General features: G+C 44.0%; 1 protein-coding gene across 1 annotated transcript in view; it reads left to right on the top strand.

Annotated features, from left to right (window-relative positions):
- Positions 1-26,967, top strand: part of GALNT6 (polypeptide N-acetylgalactosaminyltransferase 6) — a 47,258-nt gene that overhangs the window by 13,542 nt on the left and 6,749 nt on the right. Inside the window, exons 3-8 of the mRNA XM_063119700.1 lie at positions 1,528-1,700; positions 10,666-10,815; positions 13,398-13,632; positions 20,509-20,626; positions 23,625-23,825; positions 25,460-25,591. Of these exons, the coding sequence (XP_062975770.1) occupies positions 1,528-1,700; positions 10,666-10,815; positions 13,398-13,632; positions 20,509-20,626; positions 23,625-23,825; positions 25,460-25,591 (1,009 nt within the window). The remainder of the gene's footprint in view (positions 1-1,527; positions 1,701-10,665; positions 10,816-13,397; positions 13,633-20,508; positions 20,627-23,624; positions 23,826-25,459; positions 25,592-26,967) is intronic.

Genomic DNA, 26,967 nt, shown 5'->3' with positions numbered 1-26,967 from the left:
CAACTGAGGTGCCGACTGGAGCAGTTCCAGCCGATGCTTTGGCCAGGGCCCCGCTGACGTCAGGAGGAAGAGCCCCGCCTCTGATTCACAGATGAGGGCCTTCCCACTGACAACTGTGTGTGTGGTGGGTACAATTCAGCCTGTAGAACCAAAACGATTCCCCACCCCTGGTTTAGGGAAGCAAGCCAACTTTCAATCTCTGGTTTACAATCTCTGGCCACACAGGGACAGAGGGGGAAATGCAGGCCCGAGTCTCACCAAGCTCCTTCCACTAGCCCTAAACTTTGTCTTTTAACGTTATGTCCAAATGCAGCCATTATCTTAGTGGTTTATGGCATTGGGCTGCTAGGTCTTTAAGTTGGGAACCAGTATTATTTGGCAGATGAGAAATGTTATAACCAGAAAATCCATACCCATGTCCTAGCTTGGCTGTCATCTTCTAGGGTACATAGTAGACAGTACAAGCAGCTCCCTGAATTCCAGAGACTGTTGGCTAATTAGGAAAACTCTCTTGCAAGAGGGGCACAAATGTCTTCTCCCATACCTGTAGGACAACATAATACGAGAATAAATATTCCCTCCGTTCCCTTTCTCCCTGGTTATAGCTGCATTCACCTTACAAGTAAATAGGGTGGAAATCCCTTCCTTCCTTCATTTGTATTGAAAAGGGGTTGCAGTTGCGAAAACAGCTGAGGGGAAGCTTGAAAGGTATACTGAAACTATTGTCGAGTGGCACAAAATCAGAGTGCCACTTCCCATGTAAGCCCACTGAGATCAGCTAACAAGGCCCTGCTGCAGGCACCATGTTTTATGGATGCCAAGTTAGTTTCCACACACAGCATGGCCTTGTCTGTCATTGCTCCAGGGATCTCCTCCTCTAAGGATGATTGCTTGTCTGTTAGCAAGAGTGCCTTCTTCTGTTGGGCATTTAGGAGAAAAAATTGCTGTTGGATTTTGATTTTTACTTTGTGTTAAGTCTGAATTGTACACTGCTTTGGGGGAAGTGGTTTATAAGTTTTGTAAACGAATTTTGCCTTGGGTGGCAAAATTTGCTTAAGCTTGTGCTGAGACATGGTCACTTTCTCAGCCATAGTTTTCTTTAGTCAATATCCAATGCAACACTAGCTCTAACTCAAATTACATTGGCCAAGAGCAAAGGATTTCTAGCAGAACACCAACAGTGTTAGCTGACACAACTGGTTTCTCCGGAAAACCTGTCATAGCAGCTGACGCTTTAGTGTTGCACTAAGACCCCTTATGCGAGTGCAAAGTAATTTTCATGAGTGCTCGTGCCGCATTGGATACTGCCCTATGTGTTACAGAAATAGTAAGGGCCTATCTACAATAGGAGTTTTCCAATAAATAAGTCATAATGTACTGAAATAATAGTTGTGTATTAAAATAATCCCTGTGTATACCAGCATGTATCCAGTCCCTGTAGTTTAAATAGAAACCTGTTGGCTCTTTAGTTAGCAGGGTGAGCATAGAAGCACTTGCCTCCTCTTATGCACGATGTTCATTTCGTAGGTGTATCGACCAAAAATTCAAACGATGCCCTCCCCTCCCGACCACCAGCGTCGTCATCGTTTTCCATAATGAGGCCTGGTCGACTTTGCTTCGCACTGTGTACAGTGTTCTGTATGCCTCCCCAGCTATATTGCTAAAAGAAATCATTCTTGTGGACGATGCCAGTACAGATGGTAAGTACAGCCTCTTTGGTGCTGCGTGTGTGGTTTTGCCCTGGAAGACGTGAGTTTTACTTATTGGGTATGTTCAGATATTTCAATCATACTAATATGTCCTAAGACAGGGTAGGCAACATGGTACCCGCAGGCACCAATGCACCCCTGGACACTTTCCTTAGTGCCCACTAAAGTGCCTTCCCTCTCCCAGTTGTTGTTTTTAAAAATTAACCCATTTTCTTACTGGCAGCTGGGATTGCTGTGGAACAGTTTTCATTTGGTGCTGAAAACTGTAAGTTCAAAGGGTGAGTTTAGTGCTTTGGAGATTTTGCCCTACCTCTGCCTTGTTCTCAGTCCTTTGAGCAGATTATTTGTCCTTTGCCATGCCTCCTATAGAAGCCGTTTTGTGGTGGTGTCCAGGACAGTTTCTCAAATTGCCAAATATGCCCACTGATGGGATTATTTGATATTGCTGCCTCCTGTTAAAAAGGCAGGAGAGGAAAATCAAAAGACAAAACAGAATGAGCATTTACCAGTCTCACGTGCACACAAAAGCCAACTTAAAAGAAAATAAGACATCTTTCTATAGTGAAGAAAGAAAAACAACTTTACTCACAAGCATCCTTGCACATTCAAATGCAGGCACAGGCAGGAATGAGAGAGCAAGCCATGTGCTCCCAGGAAGGAGGAAGCAGAGGAGCAGGAAGCCACACTGCAGGCTATAGAGTTCCTAGGGGTAGCTATGCATCAAATCCCCATGCATTAACTAGCTAACGGCAATATTGCCCCCTTCCTATAACTTGAGGATGAGGTTGCAATATTCCCAACAGCCACAGGCCCAGAAAGGTTACCTAACCCCATCCTAAGAATACATCACATGGAACCCTCCTCCCACAGCAGAGGCTGGTTGGGGACATAGGAACCAATGCCCACATTTGGTCCTGGGATGAGAATAGGGCGACCGTGTGCCTAACTTCACAGAGGACTGTCCTCCATTTGAAGAGCTGTGGAGTCCAAGTCCAATTTAAAAATAAAGACCCCTAAAAAGGGAGAACAGAAAGAGGGGCCTTGAGGGGCCCATCCTCAGTGAGCACCTGGACAACCGCTGAATGAGCAGGCATACAGCTCACCTGGTTACAGTCTTCCTCACTATGGCGAGATGTATTGTTGTTTCTATTTAAATTATAGCATAATTTCCAAATCTGCACCTAGGCATGTAAATTAGTATATGCAAATGTTATGCAAATCTGTGTCCTTCCCCCCCCCCTCCTTTTTGTGTGTGTGTGTGATGCATTTCCTCTTTTGGGGGCAATGCATAAGTGGCCTAGATGGGTTTAAGTTAACTGGAACTGGAGATTTGAATCAGAAGTCTGAGCTTTTGCTTTTATAAGTGAGGGCAGAAGGCCAGGTTCCGGGACTGGCCAGTCTGGTGGTTTGATACTGACTACCAATCATAGGAGCCAATGTTCATACTACTATTTCTTTCTATGCTTTTCGGGCTCTTTAGTGCTGAGCAGCTACAGACCTAAGTCACTATAGCCTGCCTACGAGGTTCACAGTACAGAAATGACAGAGTGTGTGTCTCTCATATTTGTACATTCTTATATCTGACTGCAAGAAAATCTAAGTACAGTTAACTCAATTTGCTCCCATCCCTACCTAGATATCTTTTGCCTCTCTCTTCTCTCTGTACTTGCCGCTGTCCACCTTCATACTGTAAGCACTTATTTATTTATTTATTTATTTATTTATTACATTTTTATACCGCCCAATAGCCGAAGCTCTCCGGGCGGTTCACAAAAACTTTGGAGTGGGAACCTGACCTTTTTTGCATATTCTCTTAAAACACTGTGTATGTTTGTGACAATGGGCCTGTTCAGAAAACACAATAACCCATGGTAACGCTGCTAATCCTTTTTCAGAAAATGGTTAGTGAGTGTGCTTAAACCGTAGTTATGGTTAGGAATCGTTCACACGGCATGCTAAGTCATGGTTCACATGACACACTAAGCCATAATGTTTAGCTCAAAATGCTTAACCACTGTGGGTTAGCGTGTCGTCTGAACAGGGTCAATGTGTATAGATAATGGCCCCGTTCTGACCCCTCTCAAAATGGCCGTGGGAGCGGAACAGCACTGTCGTGTTGTTGGGCGGGGGGTGGGGTGAATAGACTCCACACAACTCCTGCGTTTTGAAACAGCAGCGGATTTTATTTACTTCAGTGCACTCGGATGGTGAGGCAGAAAGCACAGGAATCGCTCACCAAATGGGCCAAGGCATGTAAGTAATGGCTGGTGAAATTGCTGCCTGCTCTAAAATGGCGGGCGCAACTGCCACGGCTCTTAGTGCTAGGGCTTCTGAGATACAGGGTGGATCATTTGGAGGACTCAGGTGCTCAACTAACCAGTACGTGGTTATCATGTGGTTAAGGAAAACCTAACCAAAAAGGGTTAACTGTGTCATCTGCTAGTGTTCCGCATGTGATTAGCGTTAACCACAACTGAACATGGTTAAGCTAACCACAAAGCTCAGAGCATAGGTTTGTGCAAGGGCTGTGCTGGGTGTGCCCAGGCACACCCTAATGTCCCAAGCAATAAGCACTGAACTGAGTGGGCCATAGAGGGGGCTCCACTGCCACCACCCTGAGAGCATATTGTTGCTCCTGGCAGCAGGAGCAAGAAGGAATCGCTCTGACGGGAGCCACACTTCAAAGAGACCAGGAGGAGAGTCCTGAAGGCTAATATCACCTTGTAAGCCCCTCCTTCAGCCAGTGTCACCACAAAGCCCCCCAATATTGGGGCTTGAGGAGCATCTCCTCATCCCCCCTCCCTCACCTACAATGGCCCTCCAGGCAAGCCAAATGCAGAGTAGGGCATCAGTGTCTACAGTGTTTAATAAATAAATGACTAATGTCCTTTATGACTGAGTATTCAATAAATGATTGCCTTTAAAAATAAAAATTCCCTGGGTGCACACCCCAATAAAATGTGCTGTGCATGCCTATGGTTCAGAGTGTTGTCTGAACGGGGCCAATACGTAATGAGGCCTTCAGACCATTATTGAAATGTGTCTCCAACTATGGCTAGCCCTGCTGTTTCTGCAGCCCCTTTAATCCTTCCCACAGCTTTTGGGCTGGCTGTCGGAAGAGAAATACATAGCATGTCCTTACTTGCAGCTTTGAAAGAGGGCCTCCCTTCGAAGCCACATACCTGCAAACCTGGTGATGTCAAGCTGTAGGCTATTCTGGATTCCCAGGGAAGCTAAAAACTCTCAGGCTGTCGCTTCTGATGCCTTGTCCCTTCAGATGTACTTTTAGGGCACTTCCTTGATCTTCATTCATGATGTTCTTGGCTGTCTGCTGCTGGCTTTCTTTTCACCCTCTGTATTTGTGTGCGCGCAGGGGGGTGTTGCCTATACCTGCCCCAGGGCAATGATGGAGGCAGATTTCTCATGATCTGCAGTTGCAGCAAGCCATATTTAGCCTTCGCCCAAGAATAAATTGCTCACTTGGGCAAGTTTAGAATCCGCAAGCTGTCATTTGGTTATGGCCGAGGTTAAGATAATGACATAGTTCAAACATCAGGGCTTCCTGAGGGTAGGGGAGAGTGAGGAGGGAAGTCTGCTTCTCTGACTCCCTCAGCTGCTCAAAGTTCCCTAAACGCTGTTCAAGTCATCAGTGAAAGATTTTCTGAACTTTTTTTGAACATACCAATGTGTTTGGTGTAGGAAATTATTTAATTGCAGCTGTGTATGCTATTTCTCATCTTTGTCCATTCTTCCTGGTCTCTCCTTGTGCTTGGTGTTCTCTCCCCCGCTAATGCACGTTTTCCCTTCTGTCTTTTAGAAAACTTCAAACCCCTCAATCTTTTTCATCAAGCCTTTTCCCCCCCTGCCCAGGGACAGCTCTATATTGGGGAGGGGGTTGGTTAAGCACAGTGTCTTCAGGTGGACCCTTTCCTACATAAGGGCCTTGGTTTTATCCCCTGTTGCAATATTTTGTTTTGTTTTAATCATTGCTTCACAGTAATAGCTATGCTGATTACAAAACCAACCTTAGCTAAGTATCAAACCTGATTATGATTGAAGTATCTTTTTCTTTTTGGGATGTTCTAGTAAAGTTAGTGCTTTAAAACGCTGGGCCGTTTATCTGTCCCGTGAAATGCCCACCCCTACCTATATGTGATACATGAGGAAAAGAAACCGGCAGAAATAAAACCCTCTTGTCTGGAGGGGTATATTTTTTCCAACTTTCCTCTGAAGAGTGTCGTGGACCCTCCCATCTTAACCTCACAACAACCCAGTGAGGTAGGATAGGCTGAGAGAGAGAATTATTTGGTGAAGACCAACCAGTGAGCTTCATGGCTGAGTGATGATTTGAAGCTGGGTCAGCCTGCTCCTAGTCTGATGCTCTACCCAGTACACTACACTGCCTTTTGCATGTGTCAAACATGAATCTCCACCCTTGCCACTTTTCTCACCACTAATGCTGCTTGTCCTTTTCAAAACTGAGATTAGCCCAGTCAAGTAAATCTTGCTTGTGTGGAATGTGTCAGTTCCACATCAGGCACTAGAAAGGCCTTTAGAATAGCCGGTGCTAAAGTTTCTTGCTTGTTTTGTTAGATTAAGTAGATCTCACTTCCAGCAATAACAAGCAGCTTGTGCAAAGCAATTGTGGCTTTTGAAACGCTGCGTTTGAAAAGTATGCTTTCTAGCCGATTTGGTATAACTTGAACTTGAACTTTAGAGAAATTCTAGCACACAATATTGTGACAATAAATAACACTGATACCGTAAGGGTCACTTGTGTGTATTCTACTAACATGCCCTGCTTATTTTTGTGGGATGGAGGGAAATAATTGGGGCGGTAGGCTGCCCTGCAAGACTGATTTAAAATAGCTACCCTGCAAATTGGATTGAAGGATTGGGTATAAATTCCTAAAAGGAACAAATAAAATGAGTCTGAAGGCAATTTAATATGTATCCCAGAGCCAATGCTGGCTCAAGACCTTTTGCTGCCGGAGGTGGAACAGCAAATGGTGTCCCTGTCAAGGTACATAGTACCCAATGCTGGCTAAGTTATTTTGGCACCTGAGGCAGAAAAAAAACACCTCACGATACTGAGCACACAGATGCCTAGATTACTTTCTCCTTAGCTCAAAGGAGGGGAATGTATATCCCCTTCCCTGATGAGTTTTTTTCTGTTCAGAACACCCCAAAACTATCCAATATTGAGAAGCAATTGTCTAACCATTTAGTTTCCATGGCAACACGTTGCTGGTTGTTTACCTAACAAAAGTGCTTGGCCAGCAGCTTTGACCAACTTTATTTGTTGATTTATGTATTGCATTTTTATCCTGCCTTTTTTCCACCAAAAAAAAACAAGGCAGCATACATAATCCTCTTCCTCTCCATTTTATCCTCACAACAACAACCCTGTAAGGTAGGTTGAGCTGAGAGTCTGTGACTGGCCCAAAATCACCCAGTGAGCTTCCATAGCTGAATGGGGACTAGAACCCAGATCTCCCGACCCCCAGTCCAACACTCTAGTCACAGCGCCACACTGGCTCTCAAGCAAACTTTAAGCAGTCCTTCTGATCCATTAATCTTTTCCTGCCCCCACTTAGTCTTACAACACTGTCATGGGTATAGAAATAAGGGGCATTTTTTGAACAGTAAAGCCAAATGGCCAAGAAAATGCAAGAGAAAGCAGCAGGTATTAACTTCTTTGCCCAATAATATTCAGCCTTTTTTGCTTATTAATATTCAGTGGGTCTATAATGGCCTATACCCCTTGTGGTGAATCCAGGGCCCTTCCTATGCATTTTCAAGTCTCTTTCTAATTTTTTTAAAAAGTTATTTGTGGTTATGTAAGGACAAAGTGTGCAGGCAGCATTGTACGAATTGCTCAGTAAGTATTTAACCATCTCATGTTCTGCCCAATGAGTCCAAAGGTAATGGGATAATTGGCATGCATTATAAAGCAATTTTATCATGGTATGAATGCAATTTTGTAAACCGCCCAGAGAGCTTCAGCTATGGGACAGTATATAAATGCAATAAATAATAATAATAATAAATAATAATTGCTTAAACATATTAGACTATCTGTAGTTAGATTCTTGCTTGCTCTTCTGCATTGATTCTCTGCACGCACACCTGCCCCTGGTTTGGTCCCCTCACTAGAAAATATATGACCTGCTAGTATCAATCAGATTTTTATTCCGCCCTTTCTCCAAGGAGCTCAAAGTGGCATGCACAGTTACACAAAAACCCTTTTCCTCACAACAAGGGAGAGGGCATTTTCAGTGGTGGTCCCGCAATTATGGAATAATCTCCCTGATGCTATCCTGGCACCAACATTGTTATCTTTTCGGCGCCAGGTCAAGACTTTTCTCTTCTCCCGGGCATTTAAACAGCATATGCTGAGTTTTTTAACCGACCCCAGAATAGTTGTTTTAAACAGATATTATCTGTTTTTGTTTGTATTTTATGCTTTTAAATTTTGTATATTTGTTTTTAACTGTTTTTAACTTTTGTAAACTGCCCAGAGAGCTTCGGCTATGGGGCAATATAGAAATGTAATAAATAATAATAGCAATAATAATAATAATAGTAATAATATATTGCACTTATAGCACATTAAAATGATTAGTCTTTCAAATGTCCCCAAATGCTCAGTGTGTAACTGGAACAGGCTAGCACAGCTACCTGATAAAGAGGTTGCTTCCTTTTCGTAATTGGCACTTTCTCAGTACTGTGCTGTCACTTCCTGCCAGTGGCCTCTTCAGGAGAACTGCCCTTCATGTTTGCAGCCAAACTCAGTGCTCCTAAAGTGTAAAAGCTATCAGTCTCTTACCGCAGAGACTTCCTGCTATGCTTTACATCTGTGTACTGTGCGTTCACCGCACATGCTAAATAAAGGCTCAGAGGCTGAAAGATGTAGAGTGAAAAACTAACCATTTCCCTCCTTTACTCCCTGGAAACAAGCAGGATTGTTCTCGAGTGACCACGACACATTACAGCTAGTATAGACTAGTGGTTCTTATACATGTTTATTCAGATGTAAATCCCGTTGTGCTCAAGGGAGCCTGTTCCTTACTAAGGCTGCAGTCCCGTTCACATTGACCTGGGAATAAGCTCTAATGAAAATAATAAGACTTAATTCTGACAGAGTAGATGTGTCTAGAATTGCACTGCACGTGTGTTTTAACTAAGACTACAGCCTAAGAGACCCATTCACTGGCTGTCATGTGGATATCAGCCCAGAGTGTGCCCAGCATGCTGACACTGGCCAGGTGGAATCCTGAGAGAGAACTTGTTTTTTTAAAAAGAAATTAAGAGCTCTTTTGAAACATGAAACTGACCACGTGGTACATTGGTATATGTCAGTGCTCTTGAGCAGTACCCATGAGGCAATCACTGAGTATAAAGTGGCCCCTGGTGTCAAGACACCTGATAAGCTCTGGGCCATGCTATCCCTTTCTTGGTTTTACATTGATGCCATGGGTCAACACTGATTCAAAGTAGCAGCTTCTTGACTTCTCTGGAAAACATACTAATGCTGGTTCAATCAGTAGATGCCAGCATGCAACTTCTGCCTTTTCTTGCCCTGAATCAGAAATTTGATCTTCACCCAATAGCCACTTGGCAACACTACATAGCTTTCACAACTACTTATGGCTCAATTTGGCCTAGCTACATGCACTGGTTTCTGCCCCCACTTCCTGATTTGCCTGGTCTACTGCTCCTCACCATGCATTAATATCTATATTTAAGCCTGATTGCACAATTATTGAGAGAAGTGAAATAGGGAGGAGGCAGACAGAAGGTAGATTGCTAGTGGTCCTCTGTGTGATATCTACTGTATTTTGGCAAGGTTTTCTGGCTCCCAATAGTTTTGCAAGCGTAATTGCAAAGTTTCCCTTTTTAATTAGCTGACATGGTTAGCCTTGGGTTAATCTAGCCTTGCAAATAAGCCCACACAAGTTACTGGCCTGCAAAAATGTTCATTAGCCTGCTCAGGGCTGGCAAAGGGGAGGCGGAGAGCTCACCCCTCTTGCATCAGCCTGCTGCATGTCCATGCTGAGCACGGAGAAGGCTTCTGTCCTCTGGCAACCCATTTGGTTTCTTTGCTGGATACAGGGGAGGGACCTGGTCAGCGCTCCATCCCTCCTCTGCCTGCCCTCTCAGGATTTCCTGCTCTTTACTCTATGCAATTCGCTGTCTACACCTGCCAGTTCACAAGTTCGCCCATCACGACTTCCCGGGGTTTTTAAGTCATGAACAAGCGGGAGCAAGTAAGCATGCTGGCTCCCAGATGCCCGATCGCTCCCGCTGCAAATGAGTGGAGGTAAACAATTCAGGGACTCTCTGTTCCTGGGTTGTTTAACATGCTGTTCGAACACAGAACTCCGTGTTGTTGTGGGAGAGATACCCCAGATTTGAACCTCTTGGTTAAACACAGGGCCTTTTCAAGTAACCTGCTCTCAGAGTGTTTTGTATTTGTTTTCAAAATTTTGGGTAAACCTCGCTTATACAGCATGATCTTGTTTATGTCTATTTGAAGTCAGTTCAATTGAGTTCAGTGCATCTTGCTCCCAAGTCACTATGCATACTCGAGAGTAAGCTTCATCAAACTCAGTGGGACTTCTCAGCAAATCTGAGTTTGACTGACTTACAAACATTGGAACTTTTTCCTTTCTTCTGCCCTCTCCTCGCCACCCCTTCTCCTGGCTGTCATAGACCGAGTCCATAACCATGTTTTTATTTGTACTGTTTTCTAGCAAAAAGGAAAATTTGTTAACTACTTTATTAAACAAATATTTAAATTTGTTTAATAAAACAAATTTAAATATTTGTATAAAGCTGGGATTTAAATATTTAAAGAAATATTTAAATCTCAACTTTAGTATTATTGCTGTTCCACACAGTTGCCAGAGTCTGACACCCTCCCCACTCACCAATTCCATATATTCTGTTCCAGACTACTTGAAAGACGAGTTAGACAACTATGTGAAGCAATTGCAGATAGTGAAGGTCGTCCGGCAGCTGGAAAGGAAGGGTTTAATAACAGCCCGATTGCTCGGTGCCAGCGTTGCTACAGGAGATGTACTCACGTTCCTGGATGCTCACTGTAAGTAATAACTCTCTCTCTCTCTCTCTCTCTCTCTCTCTCTCTCTCTCTCTCTCTCTGCTTGCTGTTAAGTACAGACTTTGATGTTGGACTTCAAGATGCTGATATTTCCAAGACTGGCATTTTTTCCTTGACGCAAAGGGGCGAGTTCACACATGCACACGTGCTAACTGATAGCGGTATTATTGCATTTGGCTTATACATATTCACCACTTGATGACTGCAGTGCCCAATAATGAACTGCATGTGTGAATGGACTGTAGCAGATCTAATGCCATAGATAAAGTCAGTTCACAAATTCACTTGCCACTGATCAAATGTAGAGGAACCAAGTGATTTACTTGCATATGTGAACCAGCCCTTGGTGGCTGGCACCTGGATGTACGACTGGTCTCCACTGAAAAGTATGTGTGTGCATTGAGTTGCAAGGCAATAGACCTGTCTGAAATGGCATGCTTACATGTGCATATTCATCATTTGATGATAGAATGTAGAGTAATCAAGGGCTGTACATGCATATTTGAACATGCTCTTTTATGTCCTGATTTTTCAATCCTCTAGTTATTGGGCAGATTAAAAAAATATAATAAATATATTTATTTATTATAAATAATAAATAATAAGCTGCAGCTTATGCAAAACGCAGCGGCCAGATTGATAATTGGAACAAGGAGGTTTGAACATATAACACCGATTCTGGCCCGCTTGCATTGGCTACCTATACGCTTCCGAGCCCAATTTAAGGTGCTGGTTTTAACCTATAAAGCCCTATACGGCTTGGGACCACAATACCTGATGGAACGGCTCTCCCAACATGAACCTACCATACACTGTGCTCAACATCTAAGGTCCTCCTCCAAGTGCCTACTCCAAGGGAAGCTTGGAGGATGGCAACAAGGGAGAGGGCCTTTTCAGTGGTGGCCTCCCAATTATGGAATGATCTCCCCGATGAGGTTCGCCTGGCACCAACATAGTTATCTTTTTGGTGCCAGGTCAAGACTTTTCCCTTTTCCCAGGCGTTTAACAGCATTTAACAACACTAAGTTTGTTTGTTTTTTCATGGACCCAAGAACTGTTGTTTTTAAATGGATACTGTTGTTTTTATACTGTTTGTTTTTAATGGTTTTAAATTTGTATACTTTTTAATGTTCACTGTTTTAAACTTTTGTAAACCGCCCAGAGAGCTTTGGCTATGGGGCGGTATTTAAATGTAATAAATCAATCAATCAAAAATTTATAATAAATAAAAAATAATATGCAAACAACACAAGTCAGATTCACTTGATTGCCAGAAATTTTCGGTGTACAACTAATTCCATTCTACTTCTGCCCATTCTTTCCGACCCTCCATTCCTCCACCACGTCCCATACAATCTCTCCCCATGTTATGAATTCTGCCAAGAAAAAGTAACTCACTATTGCAATGTGATAAATTTAAGATACTCTGTTCTTAATTATGAAAATTACATACATATTTTGGTTTTGGTTTTTCTTAATTTAGTGTATATATATGTAAAATTTGACTCTCTTAGGTACACAATGTGATCATGCCTGCCCTGGTTATAATAACAACAGCTGCAGAGTGTTGGTAGGAGAGGACCTTTTGAAGCAGGCTAAAAAGTGGTTTAAAAAAGAAAAGAAAAGAGGATGTAATTGTCATGATTATCCCACAGTGCATAATGGCTGGTAGAATTGGTCCTTCAATTGGTGTCCAAGCAGCTGCAGGTGGGATTTGGCCACAAACATGATTTTACAAATGGCGGAACCATGGTGAAATGCACAACAGTACCTGTCGTAGTTCTATAATGGTTCTAGATGCTTCCAGGTTGTGTTAAACCTTACTACACCTTACAACTGGAGCTCAAGAAGACCTCCATACAGTTAAAGCACAATCACCTCAGCATGTGTCATGATCTCACAGAGGCTGCTGTGATTACGTATACCAGAGGTGGGCATCTTCAGGGCTCTGGGGACCAGTTTCCACTGGGGGTGCACATCTGCTGCTACATGCTGCTGAATTTCGGCAGCAGTGGTTTGCTGTTGAAATTTGGCAGCAAACTACCGATTTGCCGCTGCTACCACAGTGACAAATTTGGGTGGGTGGATGTCTAGGGGATACACTTAAGGCTGGGGGTGGGCATATGTTGCCCACCCTTGGTGTGCTACTGTATAATATGATCTCCGATGCATTGCATAGTTATTCCTTGATGCCACCACTAGAGGCCACTGCGCATCTGCAATGAGGCCTAGTAGTAATTAGGCCCTATTTTAGGTCTTGGGAGTTAAAACTTCAGATACTACTATTTTCCAGGTAAATTGGAACCATGAGGGGAGTGCAGATATGAAAATCCTGTTCTGTGGATGCAGTTGCTCTGCTTAACGGGGATTGGGGAAAGAGAAGTGGTTGTGTGCATCAATCTCTATTTGCTGGGAGGAAGTTGCCAAGGAGGAAAGCATCTGTGAAAGGACAGAGGAGCCAGTAATGACCCAAGAAAATGTTCGGACCAGCAGCATTTTGGAAACAGGAAAACGTGTGTGTATTGACCACATCAGTTGACATGGCTGTTCACCTCTTTCCTTAGGTGAATGTTTCCATGGGTGGTTAGAGCCTCTCTTATCACGAATTGCTGAAGAGCCCACAGCCGTGGTCAGTCCAGATATCACCACAATCGACTTGAACACCTTTGAGTTCTCCAAGCCAACTCAATATGGCAAGGTGCATAGTCGGGGGAACTTTGACTGGAGTCTGACTTTTGGATGGGAGTCCATCCCTCAACATGAGAGGCAGAGGAGGAAAGATGAGACTTATCCTATCAAGTAGGTACACGATGAAAGCACCTTTTGATACCCCTTTCTTTCCCTAGATTCGAGGGAGAGAATGGGTGGGAGCGAAGGAATTGTATTAATCTGAAATACTGCATGTTTTCCAAAAACATCCGTTTTAATAACTAAAATCCTGAGGTCGATTAACGTCACTCCCCTTTTAAAAGCCATAGTAGAATTTTGATCACTTTAATTAAAAAAACAACTGGATCATATTTCAGCATTTGCTACAAGTATGAAGCAATGAATTTTGTCTGGATATAGATTGCCTAATTGTTCCAAGAGCAACCCTTTTGATTCTCCCAGGCCTCTTAGCAGCACTCAGTACCATTGACCATGGCATCCTGCTGGGTCACCTGAGAGGGATAGATTTATGGGATACTATTCTTCAGTGGTTCCATTCATTCCTGGAGGGTCATTCCCAGAAAGTGTTGCTGGGAGACTGCTATGACCTTTAGCTTGTGGGTGCCTCAAGGTTCCATCTTGTCTCAGAAGCAAAACAGGCATTTCTTTAAATATGTGTTCAGCATCTATGTCTTTTTCATTTTTATTCTAGAGTAGGTGCAGGGAGCTTAATCTGGATTACGATGCATGGGGAGGGGGGTTTAAATTCTGGATTGGGCCCTGTGTTTTACACTAGAATAAAAGTGAAAAAGATGTAGCCACTTGAAAATAATGTCTGTTTTGGCCCTCATGTTATTAAATATCTACATAAAATTGCTGGGAAGTGGTCATCTGCAGGTTTGGGCTGAGGTGTCCTCAGTAGGCAAATGATGCACAATTGTGCCTTTAATTTCAATCATCTAATCCCAGTGAGGCAGCAGAAGTGATCACTCTCTTACCCCACCACTAGGGGCCTTGCTAGACCGGGGTTAGCGTGGTGCGAGGCCCGTGCTTGTCCCTGGGCGTCCAAATGACGCATAGGGGATCCCGGCCTCAGCCAGGGCTCGAGCCACCCTGGCACCGAGCTAACCAGAACCGCTTGTAGCGCGGTTCTTCCCGCAGTCCCAGTGTCAGGGCGGGCTGAGGCTGGGACCGTGGGCGTGTGGACCATTCTGCAACTTTTCCCATCTACTGCACTTACACATGAGTAGCCAGGAAAAGCGGCGGACAGGCCACAGCGCTCCTGCCTCCCTGTCCGCCGATTCCCCCCCCATGACCTCCCCTGGCCTCCGATCCCTCCCTGTCCCCACCTTCTGTGTCCTGCTGCCGCTGATGTCCCCAGCCACTCTGTCCCACCGCCGATGTCCCAAGCCGCTCTGTCCCGCTGCCACAACCTTACCTTTCCAGTGGTATGCTCCTGCATACGCGGCCCCTTTAACAAAAAAAAAATGGCGGATGCGATGGGGCTTCGTCGCGTCTGACATGTAGATAGGGGTGGAGGCCTGTGCTAATTCTAGCGCGGTCTCGCTGCGCCTGAAGCACCGATTTTCAGGTAGGTCTAGCAAGGCCCTAGCTCTCTTGCACAAACTGCTCTCCACGAGCTAGGAGTTGCTGATTGAAAAAGCTTAAAGTCAGCCATCACATGCTTGGGTTTCGTGTTCATTTGCCTCTATGACTAGGTCACTATGGATTATGCTGTTATCATTTTGGTTCCCAAGGCTGGGCTGCAAAATTGATGTCCACTCTCAACCTGTTCTCTTTGCGCTCAGGAACGGGATCGAAACGTGTGTTTTTTAACTTGGCTTTTTACATTGTTGTTCATTGTGACTATTTAAGGCTGTTTTTTTTAATGTTTTCTGGTGTTTTTTTTAATTGTGTTTTTTATTTTCTGAAACCTTTCTAAATCACCTTGGTTGGTTTCGGAAAAGCAGTAAAGAAATACAATTAATAGACAGACAGATAAGGGAAAGGTTAGAGTGATGATGGCCTGTACTTCCTGCTCCCATTTGAAAGCCGCTATTTGAGTAGGGTATGGGGGAGGCTATGCAGGCCTGGAGGACAAGTCCTATTTGCCCCAATGGCTGAATTATCACTTTCTGTTTCATAGGACTGTGACTTTTTGATGAAAAATGAACAAATGAGGATTCCGTCATACAAATTGCCATTTTCTTTAATGCAAAATATATTAAGAGATTTCTGGATCCAAAGTTGGTGGCAGCACTCGGACCAAGGTGTCTTCTCCCCGCTCATAGCTGGCACAGAGAGAACCAGGCCACTTGCGTCTGTGAGCTCACAAACGTGACCTCAGAGCAGGGAAAGGGGGTAGTCCTGTGGGGAGGGGAGGAGACTGGGGGAGCAGGGATACGAGCTATCCTCAGCCTCCTTCCCTCCCTCTCCACAGAGCAATAGCTAGACAGGCAAAAATGCCAATCTAGCCAAAATGCAGAGCGGGAGAAGTGTGGAGGCAAAGATTGCCTCTGTGCTCTGCATAGGATGCCCATGTTTCTAAGACCATGGATGGATTTGGAGGTGTACCTGGCATGAAGTTCCTCAGCTAGAGTTCATGAAATCACACCGTCTGAATTCATCTTGCTCATTGGGTCCGTGGCTAGGTGAACACGCTTTTTGCAGCTTAGGCCGGCTCCCAAGGCTGGAAGAGGGAATAGGATGCCGAAGGGATGGATGTATCCTCCTTCAGTTTTGAGTGAAGGGGGGTCATTATGAACTCCATTCCTACGAATGAAAGGAGTTATTACATCTCCTCAGGCTCCAGGCAGGTTGTGTTATTTTGTGAAGCTTCTCATTAAGAAGTCAGTTGTTTCCTTTCATCTTTTGCTCTTTATCTTAAATTCAGTCGTTCCAATACAATCCAGATGCCTGTTCTGGTTTTTAAAAACTGGCCATTATGTTCGGTTTTAACAAAACTTAACAAAGAAGACTCCTTATATTGTAACAGAAGGTGTGAGGGGAATCGGAACAGCTGACACATTCAGCTGAAGCCCATTTCAGATGCAAAGTCTTGCTATTTACTGTTTTACTCTGTACAGCACCATGTACATTGATGGTGCTATATAAATAAATAAATTAATAATAATAATAATAATAATAATAATAATAATAATAATAATGCTAAACCATGATTTAGCGTTACATGTATGAATGCCGGCAAGCCTTGGCTCTTCCTCCTCCTCTTCCAACATGGCCCCTGCTTCTGCTTTTAAATTAATTTGAGTTCCTTCTTGCTTCAAATTCCAGGGAACTCTATAAACTATCCAGAGTTACTCAGATTTTGGACATAACAAGGAACTCTATGCATTTAAAAATGTATGTGGAAGCTTCCATTCTCCTCTTCACAGTTGCCCCAGAGGAGAAGGAAGAGAGGACTGCTGAATGTGTGTGTAATGCTAAGCCATAGTTTGACGCCAAGTCCGGAAAGGGCCAGAACCTTGTTGTCTTAGGCTGTCTGCTGATGAAGTTGGGCTTCAACTCCCTTCAGCCGCAGCCAGCATGGCTAATAGGGGTTATGGGAGCTGTAGTCCAATAAAAGTTTCCCCTCCCTGACAGTCGACAGATAACCACCTTTGAAAAATTTGGAGGGTTATATTGTATACTGCAGGCATTGACTATATTTTTTCCCCTAACCTGCAATGGTTACCAATATCCATAGTGCTTCAAACTGAATCAGGGATTCATCCGGTGCTAGAAGGAGCAAGTGCTCCTCCCAGGGAATGAGTCACTTTCTTTCTGCTGAGACCCTGTGTCTCTTTCAGCACAGAGAAAGGCAAAATGGGTGGGGAGGCAAAGCAAAGATGTCAATGAGCATGGGCATGGCACTGACATTGTCCGGCCCGCAGAGGGTCAAGTGGGACTGAACTTCGGCTCCCCCTCCCAAAAAGAGTTCTGCATCCCTGGTCTACACAGACTGACAGTGAGTTTCGCTACATGAGTGATTTATTTATTTATTTATTTTATTACACTTATATACCACTCCCATGGCCAGGGCTCTCTGGGTGGTTTACAGAGTGATATATTGCATGCGCATAACTGGCCACTTGTGGAAGTTTACGGGTCTTTTACACAATGCTATCAACATCCGGGACGTCTCCCACACCTTTCCCTAGTAATCTCGCTTTAAGAAAGATAAAAGATAAAGCACTATTTAAGATTATCGCTGGATATTCCCAATGTGTAAAGTCAGCATAATACAGCCACTAGACGGCAGTGTTTTATTGAACTTTATGGAGCATTGCCAAGAGGGGAAATTTTCAATTACAAATCATGATATTCGCCATTGGTTGCCATCTAAAGGAGCTGTAGTAAATGTGGAAAAGACCCCAGAAAAAGAAAGCCTGGTAGGGATGTGTCTTTCCCCTTAATGTAGAGACCCTCAGTGTGTCTCCAGGTTTTTAGACAGGAGTCTTTCCCAGCCCTACCTGGAGATACTGGTGATCAAACCCGGGTCCTTTTAAATTCAAAGCATGTGCTCTGTCACTGAGCTATTATGGTCTTGCGTTTATGTCATCCCTTCTTGGTGCAGTCATCAAGTAATGAATGTACATGTGTATCCCAGTCCTGAGTCTTGAATGTGGAAAACAACCCATCTATTTATGCAGCAACTGCCATGCAGTATATAACACCAAACATATTTCGATTTGGGATAATATTCCTTCTCCCCAAGAAGCCCTGATAACTATAATTCTGTGAGGGCCAGAGCTGGAAATCTGTACGAAGAATCCTCAGACTTTTGTAGAGAGCCGTGACGGTTAAACTTGCATAAAACCAATATGTATTTGCTGTGTAGATATCGCCTTAGTCCACCGCATTCTTTCTCTATTCCCCATCTCCACTTCAGGAAAAACAAGAACGGAGGTGATCTACCTCCTAGTGTGTTGTTGCGATATAAAGATTGTAAAGCACTTTGTATGCCCAAAGTTCTTAGACACACAATGGCGGGATTTTTTGTTTTGTTTTTTTTGCTGTACAAAAGCAGGATAATGAGGGCCATGACATGAAAGAACCAGGGTTTGTTCCTTTCTCTTTCAAACCCTGCCAGCCTCTTGTCTGTTTTGGCAGTGGGCAGCTGCAGAGTCATTAAGGTAACCAGTATCCCAACCTCTTAAAGCTTGAAATGACCTTGAATTCATAAAGTGGAAGACATTTAATACCAGCCCTTTGGCCCTCGTCATTGCGATAGAGAGACAAAATCCCGTTCCTTTGGCCTCAAGTACAGCTCCTCTTTGTGCTAAGGTCAGACAGGAGACTGTTCTGCCCCAATGAAAAGGGGGTGGGGATTCTTTTTTTGTTGCTTATTTTGAGGGAGGGAGGGAGCGAGGCTGAAAATTTGGCCTGTCAGCAGCTCCTAATCTCCACTGGCCCCCTCGGTAAGAAAAGAACTGTGTTTCAGAGAAAGCCTTGTCGAAGCAAGTTTTCAGCTCTGATCTCCACTTCTCTCCTCTTAAAAAACAAAAAGCTCTGAGGTAACCGATTTATGAAAGCAGGGCAGATTGAAAAGCTCCATCTCCAAGTGCTCTTATTTCTGGCTCAGCTATATGCATTTACAGTAATGATACCCATGGCTGAATAAAGGCCCTGTCTGCTTCTAAACAGCTCTCCTTAAAGCTCCCAATGAAGGAGGTCTACCTTAAGCACGGTGGCTGTTTCTACAGCTTTTGATGTGATCAGCCAAGGCATGCCTCAAATTCTCTACCTTGGCTCTTTCCCCACCCACCCCCAACAATTCTGGGCCCAGCTGCTTATCTTCCTTCAGGTAAGAGATCCAGCTACCTGTCAACCACAGAAGTGAAAAACAAGGGACAAAACTTCCCAGCCATGTCTGCCCCACCCTCTGAGGCTTAAAAGCAAAATAAATTTATGCAGCTTACTGTGTTTGTAGTTTTAGTTTCAACAAAGAGTTTGGCATTTTGTGTGCATGCCTGTCTGCGATGCACACACACGCACCTGCTTCTCCTCCTGTTTGTTTAAGATAACTTACAATAAAAGAAAATTGACTTATGGAAAACATACGGGGTTTTTTCAAGGCGGTGATGACTGAAAAAAGTTCTGTGCGCCAACTGTTAAAGGTTCTGTTAAAGGTTCTGCAGAGATCTTGTGAGAATTGTGAAAATAATCTCTCTGCTCCCCATGACTGGAGAACCTCCTCTTGGACAGGAGGATAGTCTGTGGCTCCTGATTCTTTCCAGCAGCAACAGTGACTGAAGAAGAGCAGGGATGGCAGTGTTAATTGTTCACCCCTTTAGTTTTATTTATTTAATAATGGTTTATTCTGCCTCTCCCGTACCCTGAAGCAGCTTGCAACCGGATTCGTTTATTGGATGGAAGCTCCCTCCCCCACGTAAGGGTAGGATATAAATACCCAAAAGCAGACAAACACAGTTCTCAAATCCATTTTAAAATCAGCAGCCATAAATTTCTTTTTAAAAGATTAAAGCAACTGAACAGCAAAAAACAAACAAACACCAGCATGGCACTTCTCGAAAGCTCGCTTAGACAGCTGGGTCTTGCAGAACTGCATAAACCTTCCCTCAAAGCCTTGGAGATATTGGAGAAAAAGCCTTGTTCCTTTCCACAGATCTGATTTCCTTAGACCAGCCTTCCACAACCTGGTTTCCTCCATTTATTTTGGACTACAACTCCCAGAATTCCTGACCATTGACTGTGCCAAAGCCTAAAACCTCTGGAGGACACCTGGTTGGGGAGAACCCAGTCCAGGTTGCCATTGTTTATGTGTTGATTGTAATCAGTGTGTGTGTGTGTAGGGATCATAAAGAGAGAAGCTTCCCCTGATAGATGTGTGTCCCAGGCTGTGAAGGGACAAGCCTTGGACCTATATGGATACACGGTTCTGAGCAAACCACTGGGAATTTCAGAAATGAGGAAGAGAGGTGATTGACCAATCAGTTTCCTGCTCAGTGAGTACTGGATTTGCTGGGCTTTATGTAACGTTCTTGTGATTCTCACTTTTTGCAGGACCCCCACATTTGCTGGTGGCCTCTTTGCCATCTCCAAGTCCTATTTTGAACACATCGGCTCATACGACAACCAGATGGAGATCTGGGGAGGGGAAAATGTGGAGATGTCCTTTCGGGTAAGAAGGAAAGGTACAATATACCCCTTGCAGTAGAGCTACGGATGGGCCCCGTGCCTCTCAACTCTCTGAACAGGGCCACATATCTCTCAACTGTACCAGTATTAATAGTATAGGGCCACCATTTTATTTATTTATTAAAACATTTGCATCCCACCCTATTTCATTAAGATCTCAGGGGGCAGCGTACAGATCATATCAATTCAATAGCATAAAGCAATAAATAATATACACAGCTAAACAACATACTAAAACATTAATCAAATTAAAACCAGTGTAAAATTTAAAAGCAATAAAAACAATTAAAACAGTGTGCAGCCTTGGTAAATTTAGCTCTCAAAGGTTATGATAAAAAGCCACGTTTTAACTTGGCACTGAAACAAAGCCAGCCTCAGTGCCGATCGGGCCTCTAAGGGAAGGGCATTCCACAACAGAGAAGGCCCTTATTAGTGCTTGATTCCGCAAAGCCTTTAAGCAAATTTACACAGTCGTCCGAGTTGGACACATTGCACCTGCCCCGTCTGAGTGAAGCCACGTTCGTTCTTACCCATAGGCACAGCTCCTGCCATGGCGCACCTCTGTAGCCTCTGAGCCAGGCGTCTATCCACTCCATTCCGCTGAGGAAAGCTGCCCCACAGCAGTGGGGAAAGAGCAGGCGTATAACTCTATCTCTCAGCCTACTAATCTCCGCAGCTTCAAACTATATGGACTGCAAAGCTATGTGCTGGTTAGGGAAGTCTCCCCTAGGCGCTGGAGATGTTACTGCAAGTTTCAACCAGATGGACATATTTAAATAAATATGATTTAATAAGGGGTGTTTTTTTTTAAAAAAAAAATCTGTTTCAAATATTGCTGTGATTAGTTTGTTTTGTTGTGATTTATATTGTGCTTACACTGTTTTAAGCTGTTTATGCTTGAATGGCAGTAATGTAGATGTAGAGTGATACAAACTTAACTTATTGCAAGGGCACATTACATTTTGAATTCTTCCATGACTCCCTACAAGGGTAGGGCTCATCACAGAGGTCCTTGCCATGCTCATTGTCCAGGGAGAAAGACCATGCACAATTTGCCCTCTGGTTCCAAGCTACCAAATAGGAATGGGGTTGCATGGAAAAGAAGCCACAGAGAAGCCATTTGCTGTGGTAAAATACAAGTCCCCGTGGGCCACTCTTACTAACCAATTGCTTGCATGTACTGGGCTTCTCCACAAAGCTGCTGCAAAATCTGTAAACTGCTTGTCCCTGATTATGAGTAGAGTCTCCATATGCAGCACTATCCAGTTGTGGTGACCAGGGCCAGTGCCAGACTATTTTGCGCCCTAGGCAAGGTGAGCTACTTTCACACACACACACACACACACACACACACCCAAAAATGCCAACTTTGATTTTTAAGAACATATGTTTCTTGGAAAAAATAAGAAGCACAAAACTTGAAACTGCTAAATTTATTTTACAGTGCAAGAAATACATCATGCCAATTATAGCAAAGAAATTGGAAAGGAACGTCTATGGGTCTAAAATGCATTATTTAATAGGAATATCACCTCCAAATCATCCCTCCCAACTCACACACACACGCGCACACACACTCAGCATCACTCACTCCAAAGAAACACACGCATGAACACATGCATTCATCTCGCCCGCCCAGGCCCAGCTGAATCCTTGAGCCGGGCCACCTCACAGCCAACGCGCGTGAGTGCTGTGCTGTGCCTCGTGTCCCTCTTAGCTTGGCGCTCTAGGCGGCCACCTGAGTGGCCTCTATGGTAGCATCGGCCCTGGTGTGGCTACCAATGCTGGATTGACAACTGTGTGAAGTAATTTTAATTGACATTAAAATTAACTGGTTATAATCTGAATCTCTCTTTTTACAAAGAATGTGTACTAAATTTTATCATGGCAAGCATGTCAACTACACATTATTGCAAAATCTTGGGGTTTTATTTGTAGTATTATTAATATTATTAATTAATAATGATGATGATAATTTATTTTTCGTTTTAAGATTGTAACATGCCTAGAGAAATTATTTTATGAGGATTTAATAAATTTAAGTAGATAGATATAATTATTGGAAAGGTGTAAGAGAATCTGAGTTCCTGCAAACATTAAAATTAACACACTACGTGAAGGAAAGGAATTAACTGAAATACATATCAGGTGGGGGAGGTATGTGTGTTAGTAACTGCAATGAAAAACTTTGATGATGATCATGTGGACCCTGTGTGTGTGTGTGTGTGTGTGTGTGTGTGTGTATTTTTATATAGGTCTCACTAATATGAGAAAAGCAGCTTTCACATGCTAAGTGCTGCGTGCAGTGCCACCATGTGGCTGTGAGGAAAAGGATGAGGCTAGAGTAAGAGTTCCTAAGCGAGAACAAGAGCATCATCACACAGGGGGAAATCGCGTTTGCTTACTGTCACTTCTCCACCTGCGCATTTGTCCCTCATTACTTCCTCTTTTGAAAGAGGAAGTAAACAACGTCCGTGTGGCTCATTCAGTGGACCATTTTGATCCCGCTGCTTCTCCTGCACACAGCAGGAGATAGCGGCAACTTCCGTCTTTAAAAATAAGTTGGACTTATTGGGGTGGGTTTTTTCGTTGCACGGGAGGCAGACGACGTGAGAGGGATCAGCGAAAATCCGTGAGTGCCCTGCACTCTGATGGAGCTCCAAGGATCTCCAATTAAGGATTTCAGCTTCATAGGAGCACACACAGAAACACACACACAATATCAATCTACGACAGCTCCAATCCAGGTGGAGAAAGGTGATTTTCTGAGGCAGAAGAAGGTTAAAAATCTTCCCTTTCTACCATGGTTCTGATTCCTTCCCCACTGCTTGCTGGTTTGTTTGTTTGTTTTTAAAGAGAGAGGTGAGAATTGTAGCCGCACATTTCACAGATTTTTTTTTTAGTTGACCTAGATGGGCTGTAACCTTTCGCTTCAAGTTTTGTCATTCTCTCTTGGCACGGATGGAACTCTTTTCCCACAGGTTTGGCAGTGTGGGGGTCAGCTGGAGATCATTCCTTGCTCAGTCGTTGGCCACGTGTTCCGTTCCAAAAGCCCCCACACCTTCCCGAAAGGGACTCAAGTGATCTCCAGGAACCAGGTGCGCCTGGCAGAAGTCTGGATGGACGACTACAAGGAAATCTTCTACAGGAGGAACCAGCAGGCCTCGCAGATGGCTAGAGAGGTATTAAGCCGGGGGGTGGGGGGGACTTTTTTGGAGTCAGAGGTCAGGTTGGCCCCTGCCCAACCAATTGGGGACTGCATGAATAGGCACTGCTGGTGGCGAGTGGCACAGCAGTGGGTGCGGCCAGGAAACTAGCCATAACATGTACATTCTCTCTCACCCAATCATCATCATCATCATCATAAATTTATTTCTTACCTGCCTCTCCCTTTGGATCGAGGCGGGGAACAACATTAGTACAGGAATCAATACATCTTAAAAATTCTTGATTTTACATTGATCTGGATAGACCTGCCGGAAAAGGCTAGTCTTTAAAGCTGCCTTAAAATCACACAGAGAGTTAATTTTACGAATCTCCTCCGGCAGGCCATTCCACAAACTGGGGGAGACAGAAGAAAAGGTCCTCTGGGAAACTGATGTCAGCCTAGTTTTAGCTGACTGAAGAAAGTTCACCCCAGAGAACCTGAGTGTGCGGGGCGGACTGTATGGGAATGAACATACACCCATTGGGATGCAATTAGCAGCACAGAAACACCAATCTTAATGAGGATTGCTGAGAGGGGAAAGGTTAGAGCTATTAACCTTTCCCCCACTAGAAATCTGGATAAAGATCACTGTTGCACCCCCCCCCCCCCCCGCTAATGGGACCAGAAGACCTGAGAGAACGCCTTCTCCCTCACCAACCTCCCTGATCACTGAGGTCATTGGAGGGTATGCTCCTGGTGGTTCCACATGGACCTTAGTAGAGTGGCCCCTTTTCTATGGAACTCCCTGCCCCTGGAGGTCAGGCAGGCGCCAAAGCTAGGCTGCTTCCGGCGCCAGCTAAAGACAACTGTGTTTCGAGAAGCCTTACTCATCTGTTCCTTTGTTTTAAATTGGACAATTTTAATTTGCTTTTTCACTCTTCTTTCTTTTTACTGCTTATACCTATGTTCACCACTCCAGCATCTGTTATAGATATTCAGCGGTACAGAAATATTGTAAATAAATAAAGGCAATGGGGAAATGGTGATCCATTCCCCACTACCTATCTGACCAGCCGGGTAGAATAGAAAATTGGGTGGGGCTCCATGGGCCACACAGAGAGTAATCAAGGACTGATATGTGTATTAGACCAACTTTCCTTGAAAGTTGTCTCCGAAGGATTAAAAGTTCCTATTGCCTTATATTTAGAATTCCCAGCCACTGTTCCAACATTAGGGTAGGGGGCTTTAAACACTGAGAGTTTCCGCATTTCTAGTACCCAGAGCACGCAGCAGGGGAGATCTGCTGGAGGTTTGCCATGGGGTGTGTTGGACCTCCCCTCAAGCACCACTAACGTTCTAGAAGGGAGAGCAGTCTGGAGGGTCCAAGACTTCAAGGTTGGGCCATCCTTGGAAGCCAGTTCTAGTGGACGGGTCTTGGCAGGATCTGTCTTGGATTTAATCCCTGGATTAAACTAATCCAGGAATGAAGAAAGTTAAGGATCTGTTTCAAAGTCATCCATCCATAGGGATTAAGTAATTCCTCCCAGGGATTAAGTAACCCTCCCTTTAGGGATTAGGTGGGTTCCATGAATCAGTGGGTTTTGGGTGTGGTACTGTCGCCTTTTAGGGATTTATTTTTTTAACATGCACATGCTGTGGCTTCGTTAGAAAACGTACGGAGAACTCACTGAGCGTCTTGAGCTGAAGGAGCGGTTACATTGCAAAAACTTCACCTGGTATCTACAAAGCGTTTATCCAGAGATCTTCATCCCAGACCTTACACCAGCTTTCTTTGGAGCTGTAAGTGCACATGCGTTTTGTTCCTTGCTTTTCTCATACATAAGTACTATCTTGTTAGGTCAAAGCAAAGAACCATCTAATCTAGTCCTGTGTCTAAGCAGTGGCCAACCAAATGACCCAAGAACTCTTATTGTAAAGTGCAATTGGGTGGCTGTTGTTTCATCCCAACACGGAAAGAAATATTCCAAGATTTCCATTTGAAACTTCCCCTCATCGTTTGATTGATCATATATTCTGGAGGGATGACTGAAAATCACTCCCTTAGAATGCCAGGATATTAGTCATGTATGATCCAAATCTGGATCATAGGCATGTAAAATGTGCATGTATAAATGTTTTCATTTTTCTTATATAAATGTACATTTCCAACATTCCACCCCAGTCTGGCGTGACTAAGAGGTTCATCGGATGAGCATTTTATCGCTCACTCTCTACTGCCCACTTACAGGTGTGCATGCATCCTTTTGCCAACAACATCCTCCTCCCACATGCCTCCGCTTCTTCCACTAGATTTTCCGTTGCAAAATAGATCCCCCAAAATATGACTTTTTTTAAAAAAAAAATGGAATGTGCCACTATGTCCTGCTCTGCAGGAGAAGCACCATGATAAAAACAGCCCACTGAATGGGCCACGTGCACATTGTTTACTTCCTTTTTCAATCACCCAAGGACAGGGATCAGGTTTGATCCCCCACTACAAGTATTCCTTTTCTTCCTTCCATCTAAGCTGTCACTCGTTCCTATAGTGAAAAGTAAAGTGTTGTGCTTGGGAGCAAGGTTACAGTGAGGGAAAACCTTGACCACAACCCTTGAACACTGTACAGTGTAGCCCCCGTAAAAGAAGGCGTTAGTTTTGATGACCTCTTTATTTTGTAATGAATTTGTTATATCGTTGTATCTATATCTGTTGTGAACCCACTTTGAGTGCACTGACTGCAAGAAAGAGTTATATGAATAAACCAGGGGGAAGCAGCAATGTTCACATTCCCTTTTCTGAAGGCTGCTCATGGGCTGTAAGGAAGGGGGCAATATATTTTTGAAGCTTCCCTCCCAAACATTCCAGGAGGCAGGGCGAGATGAAAGGAAAAGGAGTAGAATGAAGGGATATGCTTGACAGAAAGAATGGAACAAACAGCCCAGCTATCCAGAGAGGGGGCAACCCAAAAGTTAGTAATCAATTATAACTATGGAGTAAGAACTCCAGCCTTCTGACTCCAATTCAGTGTGCTAACCAGACTTCTCTACCGTACGGGAAGTCGTGTGTCTCTTAGCTTCGCTAGGTGACTTTGGTTCTGCAGAAGCACTTCATGCACAACCAGAGCAAAAGCACTGGTGGCTGCTTTGTCAATATTTACTTCTCAGCTTGTGGACTTCTG

This window comes from Elgaria multicarinata, chromosome 3 (assembly GCF_023053635.1).
Source record: "Elgaria multicarinata webbii isolate HBS135686 ecotype San Diego chromosome 3, rElgMul1.1.pri, whole genome shotgun sequence".
NCBI classification, from domain to species: domain Eukaryota; kingdom Metazoa; phylum Chordata; class Lepidosauria; order Squamata; family Anguidae; genus Elgaria; species Elgaria multicarinata.
Note: the sequence above shows the minus strand (reverse complement) of the source record. Positions and strands in the feature narration are given on the sequence as shown.